At 43.3% G+C, this 20,260-nt stretch overlaps 1 protein-coding gene across 4 annotated transcripts in view; it reads right to left on the bottom strand.

Annotated features, from left to right (window-relative positions):
* Positions 1–4,174: 4,174 nt before the first annotated feature.
* The window catches only part of ERCC6 (ERCC excision repair 6, chromatin remodeling factor), a 73,016-nt gene continuing 56,930 nt past the window's right edge, over positions 4,175–20,260 (bottom strand). For 3 of the 4 annotated variants that reach the window (XM_019953715.2, XM_019953716.2, XM_070781971.1), the window contains 11 exons: positions 19,864–19,980; positions 18,566–18,661; positions 14,268–14,483; positions 13,672–13,782; positions 13,064–13,183; positions 12,419–12,513; positions 11,924–12,069; positions 11,141–11,839; positions 9,058–9,262; positions 8,368–8,446; positions 4,175–7,270 (listed from right to left, as the gene is read on the bottom strand). In XM_019953715.2, coding sequence (XP_019809274.2) covers positions 6,848–7,270; positions 8,368–8,446; positions 9,058–9,262; positions 11,141–11,839; positions 11,924–12,069; positions 12,419–12,513; positions 13,064–13,183; positions 13,672–13,782; positions 14,268–14,483; positions 18,566–18,661; positions 19,864–19,980 — 2,307 coding nt within the window. In that variant the 3' untranslated portion in view covers positions 4,175–6,847. Of the gene's footprint in view, positions 7,271–8,367; positions 8,447–9,057; positions 9,336–11,140; positions 11,840–11,923; positions 12,070–12,418; positions 12,514–13,063; positions 13,184–13,671; positions 13,783–14,267; positions 14,484–18,565; positions 18,662–19,863; positions 19,981–20,260 lie in introns of those variants that run through there. The other variant, XM_070781970.1, reaches the window with a different exon arrangement.

The raw sequence follows: 20,260 nt of genomic DNA on the forward strand, positions 1-20,260 counted from the left end.
GGAACAGAGGCATGAGAGAGGCTTGTCTGCCCACCACCAACTACAGACAGGGGATTATTTGAAGAAAGTGGGCATGGGTGGGCTTTCATCTATTCAGTCCACAAACTGTTGCCAGGCTAGAAGGGCCCAGACATACCCAGAGGTGTCCTGCATGTCCAGGGGTGTCAAGGCACGTCCATAGCAAAACAGCAGAAGGCTCTGCAGACTTAAAGAATTCTTTCCCATTTGGATCTCCAGACAGCCAGTGTTCCCAAAGACATGTGCCTATGCAGTTGGGTTTTCCTGCACAATGATAAGCTTCTGTCTGTGATGGGGATATTGATGTTTGGGAGCTGGGGGGCTCATGAACCAGGGTCTCTGACTGCCAAGTGGCTCTGCAGGTTCCAGCCCCACAAAAGGTGAGAGAGGAGGATAAAACCTCAGAGCCATGGAGGGACTGAGCTGGGGCACGAGGCGGTGACAGTCCCCCCCAACCTCAACTCCACCACGATGGACTGATGGAAAAACGGCCAGGCAAGACCCTGCAGGGAAAGTGATCAGGAGAGAGGGGAGGGTCAGAGTCCAGCGAGAGCTGGGGAAGGACTCTGAATGCAGCTTCTACTCCATCTGGGCCAGTGGCCAGCATACCCATGCTTTGGTCCTGCTCATTCAGGGTTTTGACTAAATTCTCAGTGTGCAAAGGGCTAGTTCCAGACAGCTTTCATCTCTAATGTCCCCCCTGCCTGTCAGAGGGGCCGTGACACTCAGGGCACTGTCAACAGAGCGCTCCCTCTTTCAGAGTGTGAAGCCTTCCGCATCGTCGGGCAGGGCTGGGTGGTGCCCCAGGGGGATGCTTGCGCCTGTTGGTGTAGATGACACGCAAGGGGCTCCTGTTCTTTCCTGTCCACTTCCAGTTGACCTTGCCGTAGCTGTCCTTCCGCAGCATGCCCACTTTGTTTGCAGTCAGGACCACAAAGAACAGAAAGCTGCTGGCCGAGGCCTTCTTCTAGATCCAGACAGACACCTGGAGATGCCAGGATCTGAACAGCAAACAGGATGGCCCCGCAGCCTTACAGCCTGGGTCCAAACTCTGGGTCTTATTAGCTGAGTGCTTTTTCCCCCAGTGGTTAACATTCTACATGCCAGACACTTGATATTTTGCATTATCTGAAACCAGTCTTCAGAGTAACCCCATAAAGTAGGTGCTGTATTTATTCCTATCTTACATATAAAGAATCAGAGACTTAGAAATAAGCTGTGTCGAGATAAGTAAATTTAATACGGACCAGTTCCCCATAAGACAAACCAAATGAGCAAGTCATGGTTTTCTGCCTGAGCAGACCCAAGCCAGTGCATGCTTTTAATGCATGCCCCTCTCCTATGAGATACTATATTCCTTGACTGGAACCTGAAAGAGGGAACCCCATTTTCTAGGATTACAGATCACCTGGATTATAGAATCTGTCATCACACTGAGACGGGGAGGAAGCACGGAAGGAATAGTCTGTGTCAGAACTCACAGACTTTAGCTGTTCTTACCAATATTTAGCAGATTTCTTGACTGTCTCTTATTTACAATATACCCTCAGGATTATTTCCAGAAACATTACATTTTCCAGGGAGGGGAGAGGTGTTTGTCTTCTGGAATTTCATCCACTTACAGTTCTTTTCTGGATTGCACTTCTGCACAGCCCTTCACACTGCCATTCTAGGAGTCTAAAAGATGTTTTAATGTTGGAAAATTACTGTGAACTTTACAACACTAAGAGATTTAAAGGGGAAAAACAACACAATTAAATCAATAGACGCAGAAAAAGCATTTAATAAAACTCAGCACTGGATTCAGAACTGGAAAGAGCATTTCTTTAACTGATAAAAATCATTTGCCAGGAAATAAAAGCAACCACATGTTTAATGGTAAAACTTTGGAAATTTAATCTTCAGTGTCAGGAATAAGGCAAGGATGCCGATCATTATCAAATATATTCATTATAATATTGGAAATATGTAATCTAAGTATTGAAATGAAAGAAATACAATTGTCATCACTTGTAGCTGTCAAGATTGTCACATACAGGACAATTTATAGACTTACTGGATTTAATAAAAGAGTTCAGCAAGGTTGCTAAATACAAGACCAGTATGTAAAATCCAACAATACTCCAGTTCATAAGCTAAAAAATGGAATATTTAAAATGTCACGATAGCAACCAAAACTGTAGAATTAGGAATAAATGTAAGATGTGCATGACCTTATAAGATGTAAGTGAAAGACACAATGGAATTATGTCTTTATAATATGTATCATAAATAGACTGACGTGTTCTATTTATAGTTGAGAAACTCAGTATCCTAAACAATCCTCCACAAGCAACCTGTACAGTCATTACAATTTCAAAAACAAGATCCAAATGTAACAAGCTGATTCCAAAACTTAGGAACAAAGGTCCAAGAAGTAAGAAATTTCTTAGAAGATGAAGGGAATCATTCTATTATATTATGATTGCCAATTATAAAGCCACAATGATTAAAACAGTGGGTTATTGGCAAAATTAAGTTAGTAGACCAATTTAACATGAGTACAAAGACCAGAAATATTCCCATAATTACATGAAAATCAGATATAATGTAGATGAAGGCTTATAAATCAGGAGGGAAAGGATGAAATATGTTTTTAAAGGTGCTAGAAAAAGTAACTATCCACATGGAGCTTACAAGAGAATTTATGAGAATGTAATCATGGCTTTAGTTAGGAAAAGGGTTCTCAAGGAAAACTAAATGAAACTGAGTTTGACTATATTTAAAAGCTTCTGTATAATACCATAAATTCTCTGTTCTAATTCTCCATTATCTTTATGCAGAAGTAAAAACATCCCTAACACAACACCTAATAAATACCTGCTGCTGCTGCTGCTGAGTCGCTTCAGTCGCGTCCGACTCTGTGCGACCCCAGAGACGGCAGCCCACCAGGCGCCCCCGTCCCTGGGATTCTCCAGGCAAGAACACTGGAGTGGGCTGCCATTGCCTTCTCCAATTAAATAGCTAGGAACATTTTAGGAATAGGAATAGGAATCAACCTAATATGAACTGTGCAAGACCTTTGTGAAGAAAGTTATTAAAATCACTCTAAAAAAATGAAGCCTATCATGATACTAACGGCAAGAAGATGAAGAAGATGAAGATGAAGTCGCTCAGTGGTGTCCGACTCTGCGACCCCAGGCACTGTAGCCTACCAGGCTCCTCCGTCCATGGGATTTTCCAAGCAAGAATACTTGAGTGGGTTGCCATTTCCTTCTCCAGCAGATCTTCCCGACCCAGGGATCGAACCTGGGTCTCCCACATTGTAGGCAGACATTTTACCGTCTGAGCCACACTAACGGCAAAAACTATATTAAGTCTATTATCCTCAAACTCATGTATAAACTAATACAATCTCAATCAAAAGAGCAACACAATTTTAGTGGAACTTAACAAACTGATTCTAAGTTTCACCTGGAACAGAAAATGCCTAAGAATAAGATAACGGCAGTGAGGGAGAAGGAAAGGACGCCAGCCTGCAGACAGCGCAGAGCTGTGCGAGTCAGACGGTGACGCGTGCAGCCGAGGGAGCAGAGTCTGGACCCACTGTCCAGAAACAGGCAGGGGAACGTATGATAAATCTGGCATTCTTCAAATGCTCGGAGAAACGACTGGACTATTCAATAATAGTAGGAACAATGGCCTTTCTGCCTTAGAGGACGTCTAAGACAGAAAAGAACCTATAGTAAAACTAGGTAAACGTAACACGAACGGGTGACTCGTAAAGGAGGATCTACAAATGGAAATGTTTGTTTTATAAGGAATCAGAAAAATTGAAGTTAAAACAAGGTATTTTCAACCAAAACACTGGCTAGGAAAACAAACTCCCGAGACTGACGTGGGCTACTGTTGGCAGAGTGTGGAGGAACAGTCCTTTGATGGGGTGTGAACTGAAGGAGGTAGTTCCACAACATCCATTACATTTAAAAATCCACCTAATTTGAAGTCCAGCGATTCCATGAAGGTAGAATTACACTTAGAGAAATGAAAAGGTGTCTAGCATGTGTTAAATGAGAAGTTAGTTCTTAAATAATGAGGCTGATAATAATTGCATTTTTATAAATCACATGTAAAACAAAACAAGCTGCTGTAACAAAGAGACTCCAAAAGACAGTGGTTTAAACAAGTCAGGAGTTTATTTTGCTCTTAAGTAACAGGTGAAAAGGAAGCAGTTTGAGACTGGCAGGCCAGACTCCCCATCCTCAGCACACAACGCTGACCCTCTTGTGTCACTGCTTAGGCTCCCACAGGCATGTTGGCCAGCACGAGAGGGGAATGTTGAGTGAAGTGGATACACAATTCCTTATTTCAGGGCATAGTCTGGACATTCTCTTCACATCCCACTGCCTGTCACATGGCCACATTTAACCATTCAGCAGAGTGTTAAGTGAGCAGCCTTGGTGTCCAGGTAAAAAGCAGGAGTCTTAGTAGGAAAGGAGAAGGGAAAAACGGATATTATAGCAGCAGCTGCTGCCACATGTATCTGCAAAGGCATGGAAAACAGCTTGCAAGAATACACACCAAATATAGTACTTATCTCCGGAGCAGGAGCAAGAGGAGTGGGAGGCAGAGTATTGCCTGAAATGTTTTAAACAGTGCTCGTGTTTTAACTAAGGAATTTTCCACATTTCACAAAGATTTTACAATCCTTTATTGTAGCTTAATACCAATACAACCATAGTTGTTAAAATTATGATACTTGGAGCATTTTCACCTACGTTATCTCCACCCAGAGGCATGATGACAAAGCTTACCAACGTCCACACTGAGACACAGGCAAGGCAGTGACCAGCCAGGGTCTCCGCTGCTGGTAGGGCTGAGACAGGCTGGGAGTGAAGACCATCGCCCTGTGACTGCATCATAACTTTTGCCAGCATTTTCTACTTGAAGAGAAGGCTACAAGTTCCCTTGCTCAGTAGGCTTTAGATTTCAGACAACAGAAGTATGATGCCCAAGCACTTCATACTAGTGAACAGCATCAGGACTTTAATCTGAGAACAAGAGGGATGCAATTTTCTCATAGGTTAAAGATAACAACAACAAAAAAGAACTTCCCAGAAACAAAATTCATGAGTTTTGACTCCCTTCTGAGCCAAGTAGTCAAGTCTAGGATGTACCGACCCGTTTAAAAGTCTATTATTTCCAATGACGGCAGAATGAAGACGATAGGATCCTCTTCCTCTAATAATAAACCACTCTAAAAATTGAATGAAATGAACAAGCCAGAATCCAGAAAAAGAAGCAGAAAATCCTGCCGGGAATTATGACTCTGACTATGACATTTCCTGTCTAAAGGGAGGGAGTCCATGGAGCAAAGTTAACAAAATCTCAGAAAACAACTAAAACCCAAGTCTTCAGTCAAAGGCTTCACGTTGCCCAGTAGAGCCTCTCCTTGACTCTGAAACCCACAGCCCTCCTCCCTGAGTGGCGGAGAAGAGCACAAAAGAGAGCTGGGCCCCGCTGCTCACCTTCAGTATGAGCTAGACGGGAGGAAGGCAGACGCAATGCAGAGAAATCAGAAAGCGTACAAACAGCAAGCCAGAGAAAACAGCTCTAAGGAAGAAACAAACTGGACCAGGACAGATCTAGAGGACACAGGAAATCTGGTCAGTTTAGAAAACAAGACTTCAGGGCTGAGATGATAAAAGGAACAGTGAGAAGGAAAGAAAAACAAGGGTAAGAAAACACCAAGGATCGAAACGACAGCGTAAAAGAACTCCAAACACACAGGCAACAGCCAGAAACAGCTGCAGATGAAAAGCAGACCTCTACAACAGTAGAGTCATGGTGAACGCAAAGGGGAAAGAGAGACGAAAAGGCCTAGACAGAAGGAGAGCAGCAAAGCCTGACAGAACGCTACCAGCGTCCTCGGAAAGGAAGACCACGAGTCACAGAAACAATGTTCGAGGTTCGCTCCCAGCACGCCAGCGGTCTGGGAGGAGACGGCGGTCACCATGTGGTGACGGCGGTCTCTCTGCGTGTGTCCAGAGTCACATTCCTGTGCACGGGCACGTGTTGGTGGTTTTATCTGTACTAACTTTTGGTTAACCTTGGGCTTTCTGTTTGTTTTTTTTTAAAGATAACACATTTCATTTTCCTAAAACCAAGAGTCAATGTAGGAGGAAAAAGGTGTCCTTTGCTTAAAATAAAGCAACTTTAAACTGAGAAAACTATAACCTTCTGCAAATACACACCTCATCATTTATTACCAAACTATTCCATGTTTTACAAATAAAAAACTTGCCAATTTAACAGTACCTTAATGGAAGATTGTTTAAAGGCAATCGATAGGATTCAAAAGGTAACAAATTTCATCTCTTTTTTGAGTGGCCAATGATCGGTTTAAGCATCGGTATCGAGGTACCCAAACGATACTGTTAATAGCTACTGATGAACTGATTATCTGAACAGGTCTAACTGAATATAAGACATGTTTTTAGCACCAATAACAAGAATTCTTGCAGTTCTGGTCTATAAACTTCCAAGGAGTAGTAAGTAATGTGTTCCCTGATAGCATCTTCTGGGTAAAGGAACAAATGTGTTCCAAGGATTAATGGTTAGGTCCCTGATTTTGTAACATAATTTATTTGGGGGAAAAAAAAAGTCAACCCAGGTATTTTTAAAACAAGTTTTGGAGAAGAATTTCTTCTTCTCTAAAGTTTTGTTTATGAGGTAGCTATCATTCAAAGTAAACGTCAAATACAGCCAGCTTCCACTGACAAACATGATGATTAAATAATTAACGTTTTCACTGGAGAAAGTCAATTAGAAGTCCAGAAAGTAATGCTGCTCAGCAGTATTCTGGCTTGAGTTTCCAAATGCCTTCGCCAGCAGAAGTTCTATGAAAAGTGCACAGACTTCTCAAGAGTTCTCTAAAGACACAAGACTGTGATGCTGATAACTTGGACTCGAACTCCTGCAGAATCTCCCGGGTGCTGGCCTGGCCATCGGCTTGGGCCTGAAAGGCAATGAAGTTTCTCATTTCCACCAGCAGGTCATCGTGTTCTGTGCTGCAGGGCAGCGGAGCAGCGGCTTCTGGGAGGCGCCCACTTTCACTTTCTAATCGCTCTGGCAAAATCAGGTGGTTTCTAGCTCTCATTTTCGCCAACAGTGAGGACGAAGTGAGAGCCCCGGATGAAGACTCTGCATCTTCAGCTTTTCCACTAAAATGCTCCGAAACATGATCTTTTCCCTCCTTCTTCACAGTGCTGTCCTGGAGAAAGAAGACCAGTGCATGGATATATTTAGTCTCCTGTTCATGCTCCCACTTATTTCTCCAAAGGCTCTGAGGGGCCATAAGATAACACACGTGCCCAGGGTGCTGCGGCTGATGGGGGAAGAACGAGACTCCGTCTGACGTAAAGGGAAAGGAGGAGAATTAAGTGTCTAAATTCACCTGCTCTTAGAGAACACTTCCTAAAAAAACCCCAAACTACACTATTTATTTCATCACTATCTTGAGTGATGAGCACAGAGGGAGGGCCAGGATTCCAGAAAACCGTCTCCAGGAGGTACGGGCTCTGCGGGCTTTTCCTGTTCTTCCTCCTAAAGTTTCCCTGATCTGGGCACCATGGGATAAGAAACAGTATCAGAGCTGTACTTCTTTTCCTTCACTTTTAGATCTTTTACTCCTGTATACCTCATGTGAGTTTCCTCAGAACAGCAGCAGAAATCTAGCTTTTCTTCGTATTCCTACTGCTAAAAGAACGTAACGTGGGAAGTCAAAAAAAGCTTCTCTACTTCTAGATGTGTTCAAGTTAATCTAAAAGTAGGAATCTCAACCTTGGAGTTTTCAAATTTCATAAATAACACAACCCTTAAACAGAAAAAAAAAAAAAAGAATTAAACAATACGAACATGGCCTATTATTTACTCTGAGAGAAGCACCCCAGGCCTTTAGGGGTTGCAGGGCAGGGAGAGATGGATGTGATGCTCAGCTTATAAATTACAAGCAACACTCAGGTGATTTTCTAGATCTTTATTCTAGACAGCAGTGGTCCCTCGAGCTTGCACGTCACCTCCGAGTGGGGCAGGCAGTATGGGCAGCAACACCTGTCACCTACCCTGTGTGAACTTCTGGAGGACAAAACAGAGATTCTGCTACGGATCTTGGGTCAAAGGCTTTGTCTTTTCTAGGAAGTTAGCTGGCCCTTTTAAATTCACACAAAAGTGCTTCATAAATGCATGAAAGTGCATGAAATACAAATAGTAGATGTCATTATGCACCTTACATGTGGAATTGAGTGAGATTTCCATGGCCGTTCAATCAAGTAAATCTTGTGAGTGAAAGCAGAAAGGCTATCAGATTACCTGGCATTTCTCCTTTGGAGATGTTGAAGAGGGACGCTGCACGGAGAAACTGGAGTTCCTCTTCTGACCGAACCTGCTCCTAAGGAAACAGAGAGTCATAGTTGATAAAATGTTACTTTGTGAGTTAGAGATGAGAATGCCCTTCCACACCTGAACTCTTCTTGGAGGAATTTTCTTCTGTGTGGTTATTCTCTCATAGCTGTGATGTGTCTGCTCTACCCACCTAGATTCCTATACTTTACTTTTCCGGGAAATTACTACTGCATCCCCAGGTAAGAACCACTCAATACCCTTGCTCAAGTCACAGTGGAAACCACCGTCGAATTCCAGGTAGGAAAACTCCTAGAAGAGCAGAGTAATTACTGATTGCTGAAACACAGCTAATCACCTTACTAAAGTTTAATTGCTATTCTACAACTCTATTTTATAACATCACCTCTTAAATCACCTCAAAAGAGGTTTCTCCTTTCCCCAGAAAATTAGCTCTGGAAAGGAAGGAATGAACGCAAAGAAGGTAAGACGGCAGGTGTATTTCTCTTAAGTTATGCACATCTGGCTGGGCCGATCCCTCCCTGAGGGACTTTCTCCTCCTTCAGGTAAACGGCAGGAGTGTCTCCACCTGTCCCAATTTTATTCCCAGCCCAACCAGTCTGGTCTCCTCACAAGCATGTCAGGGCGGCGACCTCTTACTTTTTTCCTGCTGGTGCACCGGCAAGCGCTCTGTGGCCAGTCCACGTGGGGACACCAGACGCTGCTCCCAGACACTGCTGCCGAGACAGCCTCAGAGCTCTGAGGGCATCCTGAGCCACGCGGTTGGCCTCCGCCTCCACCAGGACATGGTCTGGACTGGCTCCGTCCATGATGGCGTCGTGCTTCATGACGCTGTGCACGCCCGCTGGCAAGAGCAAAGCGCGCCGTGAGCGTGCATTCTCAGCTCACACACGGCCACGCGCGCTCCTCCGTCCAGGCTAGTGTGTTGTGTGTGGAGAAAAAGCCAGGAACATTTTTGGCTGCTACTCACCCACGACCACCAGGACCCACAAACTGTGACAAACGTTGCGGATCTTCACCTGCATCTCTACCCAATGAGGGATGGACTGTCAACTATCACTGCGTTGTATCATCAAAGCATAATGCTTTAATCACCACACTTCCACAAGCTCTTCCCTGCTATCTGGAAAATTTTTAAACCTTCTACTAATCTATCCTTTATTGAAGGGGGAAAATATAAAAGTATAAACAAAAATTACACAATTTCTAAACAGTAATGATCACAGAAACACTACACACCAGAAGAATTCAATAGTCATAACACCAGAAGAATTCAAAAGTCATAGGTGGAAAATTCATAGACCTAAATATTTACATTAATAAAAACGAAAGAACAAAAATAAGTGAACTGAATGCCAAGCCAGTTTTATAAAAATTAGGACCAAAAACATTAAAACAACAACAAAAACAAAAAGGAAGAAAGTACTGAAGATAAAACCAAAAATTACGGAGGCAGAGAACCACCATGGATCTAATTAATTAATCAAACTGGTTTATTGAAAAAAAATCAAGAAACAATCTACTGGTTTAACCTGATCAAGGAACAAGGAGAGAAACAGATAAAAATTGGAAATGACAAGAGGGAAATTATCTTGAAATAGTCAATTTAAAAAAATTATTACAAGAGTATTTTCTACGCCTCCATGCAAATAAACTTGAAAATTAAATGACACATAATTTCTTAAGCAAGCAGATCAGGAACTGTAGGAAAAAACAGAGAAAGTTACCAGTGAACTACCTTACAAGAAAGCACCAAGCCCAGAGGCTTTCCTTCTGAGACATTGTACGTAAGCCTGCTTTCCTGAACAGAGACCCATTCGGAGACCTTTGGTAACTCAAGACCACCACCCTGGGAACACAATGACCTGTGAGATCTGAGCAAGGCAGTCCCAGGGATGATTCAGCTGTGCAGGCTGGCCTGTCCTACAGGGTCCTGAGCAATTGTTAAATCTGCTTTCCTAATTTTTCTCCCTTGATATTAGGTATCAGCTTTCCTCCTTCCAGAATGCCTGCCTCTGGCCACGCCCCTTCCTCTCCCCATGACCTGTCACTTGACCCTCCTGTGGCTGGAAAATCAGACATATAGAGATATATCAGATATAATCAGATACATGCAGAGAAATGTTCTATGAATATTCAGGTGGTGCAAAGCTGTCTCAAGCACTGCAGCCCTCCTGCGTGTGGTCAGAAGTCAGGTCCCACTACTCACCCAAGATTCAAATTCTCCTAGGAAAGAGAGGTGAAAATGATTTTTTTAAATGTCAGCACAGGGCTCCCCTGGTGGCTCAGTGGTAGAGAGTCTGCCTGCTAACCAAGAGACACAGATTCGATCCCTGATCCGGGAATATCCCACATGCCTTGGAGCAACAAAGCCGGTACGCCGTAACTACTGAACCTGTGCTCCGCAGCCCTCGAGCAGCAGCTACAGAAGCCCGTGCGCCTAGAGCCGGTGCTCCTCAACAAGAGAGGCCGCTGCAGTGAGCAGCCTGCACGCCACAACCAGAGAGAAGCCCGCACAGCAAGGAAGGCCCAGCACAGCCAAACATGGATGAGCATGCACAATTATTTCTGAAGTGTCGGAACACTTCAAATCTGACTTCTGGAAGGAAAAACCCTTCCAGTTGAGTGCGCATTCCGCTCTGGCAGGGATGCCTGCCCCACAGAAGCAGCGCCTCGGCTCTCTTCCTAGCACACCCGTGGCAAGTTCGGCAAGAGGAAGTACCTGACTTTCTGAAAAGCTTCTCCAGGACGTAGTCGTCGTGGCTGCGCTCCTTGGCCTCGCTCTCAGCCGCAGGGTCTCGCCTCCGGTACTGCCTCTTCTTCACCAGGTGTGGAATTCGAGTTCCCTCAAACTTGGCGTCTCTGCAGTGCTTAGAGCTCTTCGGCTTCTGATTCGGCCTCAGCTGTTTCTCCATGGGCTCTTCTGCCACGTGATGTTTCATTTTCGACTTGTGCTTATAAAAATTATTTTCCGTTTGCTCATTCTCCCAAAGAGCTTCTCTCTGAACCTGGCAGCTTTCTCTTTTATCAGAAAGACTCTCCTTTTCACTGACGCTTTCCTCACCAGACACCCCGCACGTTCTGCTGACTCTTGGGGAATCTGAACTGTCCCCATTTCCATGGATCACTGAGGACTCCCGTGGTCTGGAGACTGCGTCTGCCTCTTCTCCAAGCCTCTCACTGCTGGTTAGACTATGAGGTGTCTGAACGGCATCATTCAGAGGAATGCCTTGGTCAGAAGTTACTGCATTCACTTCACTGACCGATGCTGCACATACCTCTTCAGATGACATGGCAGCACTTGCAGACGTCTTACAATCAGGGAACTGTTTGTCCACTGGGACACTCTGGTCTGTTCCACAGGCCTGTTGAAGTCTTCTTTTTAAATGGCGTTTGGGTGTCTGAACATCTGAACCAGTTCCTATGAAAGAGAAAAACAAGCTAATGTCATACTGCATAATCCTGACTATTTCATTACTTTAAGTTAAATTATTTCATGGAATACCTGCAAAAATAGCACTTGTTTCAGTGCTCTGGGATGTATCAGGACTGCTCAGAGTGAACAGCTCATAAAGATCATTGGACTTGAAAAATCGTCTTTGCTTTGGATCTTTCAGCACTCTATTTGTCAAAAACTGCTTGAAGATTTGTCTAAAAAGATAAAAATTAAGCTGGTATGAAACAATGTTCGGCTGCACCTCAGGATTCTAAACTTACAGCAACTGTTTATTAATAAGGTTAAAAACAGACTCAGAGACATTAAAAAAAAAAAGCATACACAATAAGCCATCTAAGCTTATTTTAATGAGAAAGAAAAAAAACAAGAAATTATTAAAAAAAAAACATACATCTCTCAGGTTACAGCAACTACTTCAAGATTTCTTGAAGTAATACTTCTTAAAAATCCCCTGCTCCAAACCCTGGCAGCATGTCTCTCCCGCTCACACAACCACAGCCTGGAAAGCAGCTGTGGTCAAGGGGTGCAGCTGTGTGCACTGACCGGTGGTAGATCTTTTCTTCAATGGTGCCTGCGGTTAGAAGCCTGTACACCGTCACTTGCTTCTTCTGGCCAATCCTCCACGCTCGCTCCCGGGCCTACAGCAGAGAAAACCACCAAACAAAGAAAGGGAAGTCGCTCAGTCGTGTCCGACTCTTCGCGACCCCATGGACTGTAGCTTAACAGGCTCCTCTGCCCATGGGATTTTTCAGGCAAGAATACTGGAGTGGGCTGCCATTCCCTTCTCCAGGACACAGCAGAGAAATGTAACTCAACAAGGGCCCTTCTCAGCAACAAGCGCTGACTCAGAGCCCATCACTTCCTTCCACTCCCCAAATTAGAACTTTGGCTAATGAGGCTAAATACACCCAAGGGCTGCTAAGGAACACAAACAGGCAGGCGACAAAACAGACCAAGCCAGCTCTGCCTGAGACACAGTGGTGTCAGTTCCCTCCCACGTCCTTTCTTCACACAGGTCTCGTGCGGATGCTGCGGACACACTGAGAAGACCCTCCCTCCAAGCGGAAGACAAGACATAGCCAGGACGTGAGCTCTAAGCTGAGGCTAACGTGGCGTGGAGGGCTGCTCCTGAGGGTAAGCCATCAGACAGCATGTCACCAACACACTCCTTTCAGAAAATAAACAGACCTGCGTGTCTGTGCTTGGGTTCCAGTCGGGGTCATAGATGATGACGCGGTTTGCCCCCGTCAGGTTGACTCCTAGGCCACCCACCCGAGTGGTCAGAAGAAACACAAATATGGATGTGTCCTGGAGGTGAGACATATGACACTCAGTACACACACAGTCAGCCACAGCTGTTCACCTCGGCCCCACACGCTCTACACACGGAAGCCTGGCTGCAGGGCAAGCGAGGGGCCGTGCCGTAGAGACCTTTGGGAGGGGGCTGAACACCCTGGAGAAGCAGGAAGGGATGAACAATGTGCACCCCTCCCCAGGCCTGAGAGCCTGGCTGCAGGGCAAGCGAGGGGCCATGCCGTAGAGACCTGTGGTCAGTCAAGATGGCAACTCACAGCCTCTGCTTTTCACAGCAATTACATTATCAATGTCTGAAAACTGGATTTTTAAAAAGGAATACACATTCTTTGTTTAAACACATACACACATCCCAGTAACCCAGAAACGCATCTAGTCAACAGCTGCCCAATCCCAGACGTAGGCACCGCGGGCGCAGACCCCTGCTTCCGTCCCCTCCGCACAGCGCCACCGCGGACTTCACGGCTCTGCTCACGTGTTACCTCATTGTATCTTGTAATCAGTGGCTGTCTGGAAGCTATCGCCGTGGTGCCATCCATCTTGAGATAAGAATACTTTTGGGCTCTGAGGAATACTTCAAGGATGTCCAGCATCTGTGTGGGAAAAGTGGTGGAGGATGTAAGAGTTTAAAAATCAAAGGTACGCCTCCGTGAGTATGCGACACTCATGCAAACAGCACCATGCCTTCCCCAAGAGGCTTAAATTAAGAGGGCGGATAAAGAAAATACTACAACGGCATTTTTGGTATTTCGGGGTGGATAAAGAAAATACTACAACGGCATTTTTGGTATTTCCATACTTTTCTTACAAATTTTGTAAAAAGCAGGACATCGGAGTTCAGACAAAACTCAACCACACCCCAAAATCACATGGTATTAAGTCTCTTTAAAAAAGCCAACGTCTGGGCACCAACTCTAGAGAAAGACCCATCTCCTGAAGAGCTTTGCAGCTTCCACTTCAGTATCAGTGGGTGGACGTGCCTTTGGAACCATTTTAAACCATATCCTTTTTTTTTTTTATTATTGATCATAAGTCATAAAGAACCAACTCGCTTCTTGTACGAGGCTTGTACACGCACCTGTCTGGACTGAGAAAACAGCAACACTCGTTGGCCCTGCTTGTGCCATATTTTTAGCAAGGACTCAACAACTATCATTTTCCCAGAACGTTTCCAGTATCCAAACTGATCTTCTCCTAGTTCCTCGTCTGGAATGCCTTTAAGATTCTTGGGGCCTCCGGAAAAGAGATCAGGGTGGTTGCAGATTTTTCTTAGGGCTACGAGTCCAGAGAAAATCTATGGTACAAAAGAATTATGTCCACTCAGATCACCCCATGGAAAATAATATTCACTTGAGAAGGAAAGGAAGGAGGCTGTTCAATACATAACACAGATTAAGAAGTAATCTTTCATCAGCTTTTTAGTTTTCTCCCCAATCACAGCATATTAGGAATGGGAAGAACCTTTACACATCTTTTCCTGACAAAGTTCTCTAAAAACAAAAAGTCCTGTTGGACCAAACATATCTACTGGGGTCATATTCAATTGCTGATGATTCTCCCTCTAAAAAAAAAAAGGTATGCGTATATATTCACAGTATATCAAAAATTGGTTCATATTTTAAACATAAATAAGAAATATCATACCCATTCTCAACAGAAATCTGGGCTTCCCTGGTGGCTCAGATAGTAACGAATCTGCCTGCAATGCAGGAGACCTGGGTTCAATCCCTGGGCTATAGCAAGATTTCCTGGAGAAGGGAACAGTAACTCACTCCAGTATTCTTGCCTGGAGAATTTCATGGACAGAGGAGCCTGGCAGATTCCAGTCCATGGTGTCTCAAGGAGCTGGATATGACTGAGAGGTTCCAAACAGGAAAAGGAGTACATCAAGGCTGTATATTGTCACCTTGTTTATTTAACTTATATGCAGAGTACATCATGAGAAACACTGGGCTGGTTGAAGCACAAGCTGGAATCAAGACTGCTGGGAGAAATATCAATAACCTCAGATATGCAGATGACACCACCCTTATGGCAGAAAGTGAAAGAGGAGAGTGAAAAAGTTGGCTTAAAGCTCAACATTCAGAAAACTAAGACCATGGCATCTGGTCCCATCACTTCATGGGAAATAGATGAGGAAACAGTGGACAAAGTGTCAGACTCTTATTTTTGGGGGCTCCAAAATCACTGCAGATGGTGACTGTAGCCATGAAGTTAAAAGACGCTTACTCCTTGGAAGGAAAGGTATGACCAACCTAGACAGCATATTCAAAAGCAGAGACATTACTTTGCCAACAAAGGTCCGTCTAGTCAAGGCTATGGTTTTTCTAATGGTCATGTATGGATGTGAAAGTTGGACTATAAAGAAAGCTGAGCACTGAAGAATTGACACTTTTGAACTGTGGTGTTGGAGAAGACTCTTGAGAGTCCTTGGACTGCAAGGAGATCCAACCAGTCCATCCTAAAGGAGATCAGTCCTGGGTGTTCATTGGAAGGACTGATGTTGAAGCTGAAACTCCAATACTTTGGCCATCTGATGCAAAGAGCTGACTCATGTGAAAAGTCCCTGATGCTGGGAAAGATTGAAGGCAGGAGGAGAAGGGGACGACAGAGGATGAGGTGGTTGGATGGCATCACCTACTTGATGGATGTGAGTTTGGGTAGATTCCAGAAGTTGGTGATGGACAGGGAGGCCTGGTGTGCTGCGGTCCACGGGGTCACAGAGAGTCGGACATGACTACGCGACTGAACTGAACTGAGTGACTAAAATTTAGGGAAATCTGCCATGTAATTTAGCAAATGCATTTAAGTATTACACTCCTAAGAACCTCACTATAAGTTCTATAGTTTACTACGTGAGTCAGAGGTTGAAGTCTATCAGAAAACATGCCACAGAAAATACACAGATGGAAACAATGTGTGGGATGGCTCACAAGAGGGCTTCAGAGCCCCAGAGTGAGAGCGCCCACCTGGCCACCCGCAAGCAAGCAGGCACCTTCTACAGCTTTCAGCCCGTGACTCAGGTCACACTCATAGTATAAAAGTTCAAATGAAAATGATAAACCACAAATTGAGCAATAATCAAAGAGTACGGTTATTCTAACTAGTAAACAGTTCAATAAATAACACATGATGTGAACAAAGCAGAAACACCGTCAGCACTGATCTTTCTTCCTTGAGATCTCTGCTGTCCAACACAGCAGGCACGAGCCACATGTGGCCACTGAGCACATGAAGTGTGGCAAGTTCAAACTAAGATATGCTAGCAATGTAAAATACCCGATTCTGAAGACTCAGTACAAAAAAAGAAGAGTAAAGTATCTCAGGAATTTAAACTTTGATCACGTACTAAAATGAGATTTTAGATTTGTCAGGTTAAATAAAACACATTATTAAAGCCGACTGCACCTGTTTGCTTCTCACCGTTTTTAATGTGACCATTAGAAAATTTAAAATCACACACATGGCTTGCATTCTCTCTCCACTGGACAGTGCTGATTCTACCCACCTAAGGCTTCACAACTCGGAGGCACGTGAAGGTAAGTCAGGGGAGATACAGGAGAGAGGAATAATGTGAATGGCTTAACACCCCCTACAGATGCCAATGATAGATGAAATAAACTGTTAAGAGATGGTTAAAGAAAAAAATGACTTGATCTGGAAAAAAAAACCATGTAGATGTTATGGGATAAAGAAAAAAATAACTTGATCTGGGAAAAAAAACATGTAGATATTATGGGATAAAGAAAAAAATGACAAAAAAAAAAAAAAAGAAAAAAATGACTTGATCTGGGAAAAAAAAACATGTAGATGTTATGGGATAAAGAAGAAAATGACTTGATCTGGAAAAAAAAAACATGTAGATGTTATGGGATAAAGAAAAAAATGACTTGATCTGGAAAAAAAAACATGTAGATATTATGGGATAAAGAAAAAAATGACTTGATCTGGAAAAAAAACAACATGTAGATATTATGGGATAAAGAAAAAAATGACAAAAAAAAAAAAAGAAAAAAATGACTTGATCTGGGAAAAAAAACCATGCAGATGTTATGGGATAAAGAAGAAAATGACTTGATCTGGGAAAAAAAAACATGTAGATGTTATGGGATAAAGAAAAAAATGACTTGATCTGGAAAAAAAACCATGTAGATGTTATGGGATAAAGAAGAAAATGACTTGATCTGGGAAAAAAAACCATGCAGATGTTATGGGATAAAGAAGAAAATGACTTGATCTGGGAAAAAAAAACATGTAGATGTTATGGGATAAAGAAAAAAATGACTTGATCTGGAAAAAAAAACATGTAGATATTATGGGATAAAGAAAAAAATGACTTGATCTGGAAAAAAAAACCATGTAGATATTATGGGATAAAGAAAAAAATGACTTGATCTGGAAAAAAAAAACATGTAGATATTATGGGATAAAGAAAAAAATGACAAAAAAAAAAAAAAAGAAAAAAATGACTTGATCTGGGAAAAAAAACCATGTAGATGTTATGGGATAAAGAAGAAAATGACTTGATCTGGGAAAAAAAAAACATGTAGATGTTATGGGATAAAGAAAAAAATGACTTGATCTGGAAAAAAAAAACATGTAGATATTATGGGATAAAGAAAAAAATGACAAAAAAAAAAAAAAAAAATGACTTGATCTGGGAAAAAAAACCATGCAGATGTTATGGGACCCAAGCAGTCTTGCCACCCATATTCACGTCCATCGCCTCCATGTCGGGGCGGGACAGTGGATTTCAGAGCGTCCTCTGCTCCTCAGCTGTGCCTCCAACGAGGACGAACCAAAGACTAAGGAATTTTACATGTCAAATAAATAAATAAATAAAATACAGTTCACACTTTAAGATACTGAAGCACAAAGAAGCTGAAGAGTTTACATGGAGCTTCTGACTAAAGCTGATGGTAAAATTACTATGTAGGCTTAATAAAGAGACATTTACCCACATATATTGCTGAGTATGGCCAATAACTAAAACGCTATTACTTATACAAAAATGCATAATAATAATTCTTCCTCCGTGCACCCAGCAGCCCCGGGCTGCTCCCGACATTCTTCATAGGACCAGCAATCGCTGTAGGACCCCCCGTTACAGACCCCGTGGTCTAGTGCATTTTCCCACTAGACCACACAGTACTGGGTTCAAATGTAACAGTGCTGCAGTACAGATAAAAAGGCAGCTTCTCAAACTGTGTGTATCTGACTTCTGGAAGGGCTTCACAGAAGTAAAGGTTCACACGCGAATGCTTTCAAGACGGCAACAACAGTGAATCTCTGAGTAGTACTAGTCTCCTTTCCTCCCCCGTGTCCCTTGGTCCACAGTTCTTTCTCTCCAGCTTCTATTAATACTATTTGGCTGACCTGCATCTCTCCATTGAGAATCCTGTAAACTTCTTTGGAATCAATGAAATTTTGGTAGACTTTATGTTGTTCATCTGTAAGACGGCAAAATAAGACCTAGGGAGAGAATTTAAAAAAAGACTTAAAAAAATTTAACAGTACAAAATAACTAAAATAACAAAATAAACTAATCAAAACAAGCATGATGTATATAATTTTTACAATGTGCTCTTAATAAGAACAAAACAAAACAAAAATACATCTTAGAGCTGAACAACGAACAGGCCCCTCCTTCACAGCCCCTCCATTTCCGTCATCTTTCCACCTGTGATCCCCAGGCCCCATGGTCCCCACCCCACTGTCTCTGAGTCTCTGAAGCCTGGCTTCCTGCTCCCAAGGAAGCTTAGGACCAGGTCCACAGCCCTTCCCCCATGCCAGCCTCCAAGGGCTCAGACCCTCTCAGCTCACAAGCCGCTCACCCAGACTCCGCTTCAGCAAGCCCGACCAGGCTCCAAAACGTTGCTTGGCGCCCTTCTTCCTTCGTTCTAAGCCACACACAAGATTACCAGACTGGTCTCTTGACACCACCACCTACCCTTCCGGCCAACTGCCCCTACTACTCCACGCCACTGCCTGTCTCAACCTCTGATTCATGTTGATGTATGGCAAAAACCATCATAATATTGTAAAGTAATCATCCTCCAATTAAAATAAATAAAAGAATTTTTTTAATCCAACAAAAACAATAAAAATAGAAACTGAACTATCATGCCTGATTTCCTAATCATCAGTCTCAAAAATAATCTATCAATACCTCTTCATCTGCCACATGTGGTTATTTTCCTTTATTTTCAGACCAACAGGTCCCTACGTGAGGTCCAGGACAATCCTTCCATCTTTGCTGCTGCTGCTGCTGCTGAGTCGCTTCAGTCGTGTCCGACTCTGTGCGACCCCATAGACGGCAGCCCACCCGGCTCCCCCGTCCCTGGGATTCTCCAGGCAAGAACCCTTCTATCTTTGCACTAGATCCAAAAACCTACTCGTCCTCATCAGGTCAGTGCTCCATGCCTTAGACGCTCCAAAGTCCAAGGGGAAAAACTCCCTGAAAGAATGTGCACAGTGGCCACCTCTTCTTGCCTTCCAGTCCCTCCTGAGCCCAGAAGGTTCGCCCGTCACAGGCAGGGGCTACAGCAGGCCCACCTGCCCTGCAGCACCAGCAACCACACCCATTAGCCTCACCAATTCTACTGCGAAAAGCAGAAAGAATGACAGGCACATCGTGCTTTAGTAATGTTTTGATAATACCTGGTTTTACAGACCTGTTCGTTTTTATCTGGCAAAGAAAGGCTCATTTTGACATCCGACTTCATTCTCCGCAGTAGGTATGGATTTATGGTATCTCGTAAGACACACGCACACTTATAAGCAGTTTTAACCTTTAGTAAGAGAAAAGGGAAAACAATTACTCTGTCTAAGGAATGCATTTGCTCTTACCTCACAACTGATTCCAAAGTTTAAATTCTTTTTAAAAAAAGGATGATCAATGGTTGTACAAAACTATTGGAAAATGGTTTGGAAAAATTTAAGTTCCATACACTCCAGGATACAATAGCTTTCGTAAGATGATCAGTAAAAACAAATAAACAAAAAAAACTTCTCATTAACCAAAAATGTACAAAAGAGCAACCAGGTAATTTTGTGCCCTCTTCCACCTCT

Source organism: Bos indicus, chromosome 28, assembly GCF_029378745.1.
Source record: "Bos indicus isolate NIAB-ARS_2022 breed Sahiwal x Tharparkar chromosome 28, NIAB-ARS_B.indTharparkar_mat_pri_1.0, whole genome shotgun sequence".
NCBI lineage: Eukaryota > Metazoa > Chordata > Mammalia > Artiodactyla > Bovidae > Bos > Bos indicus.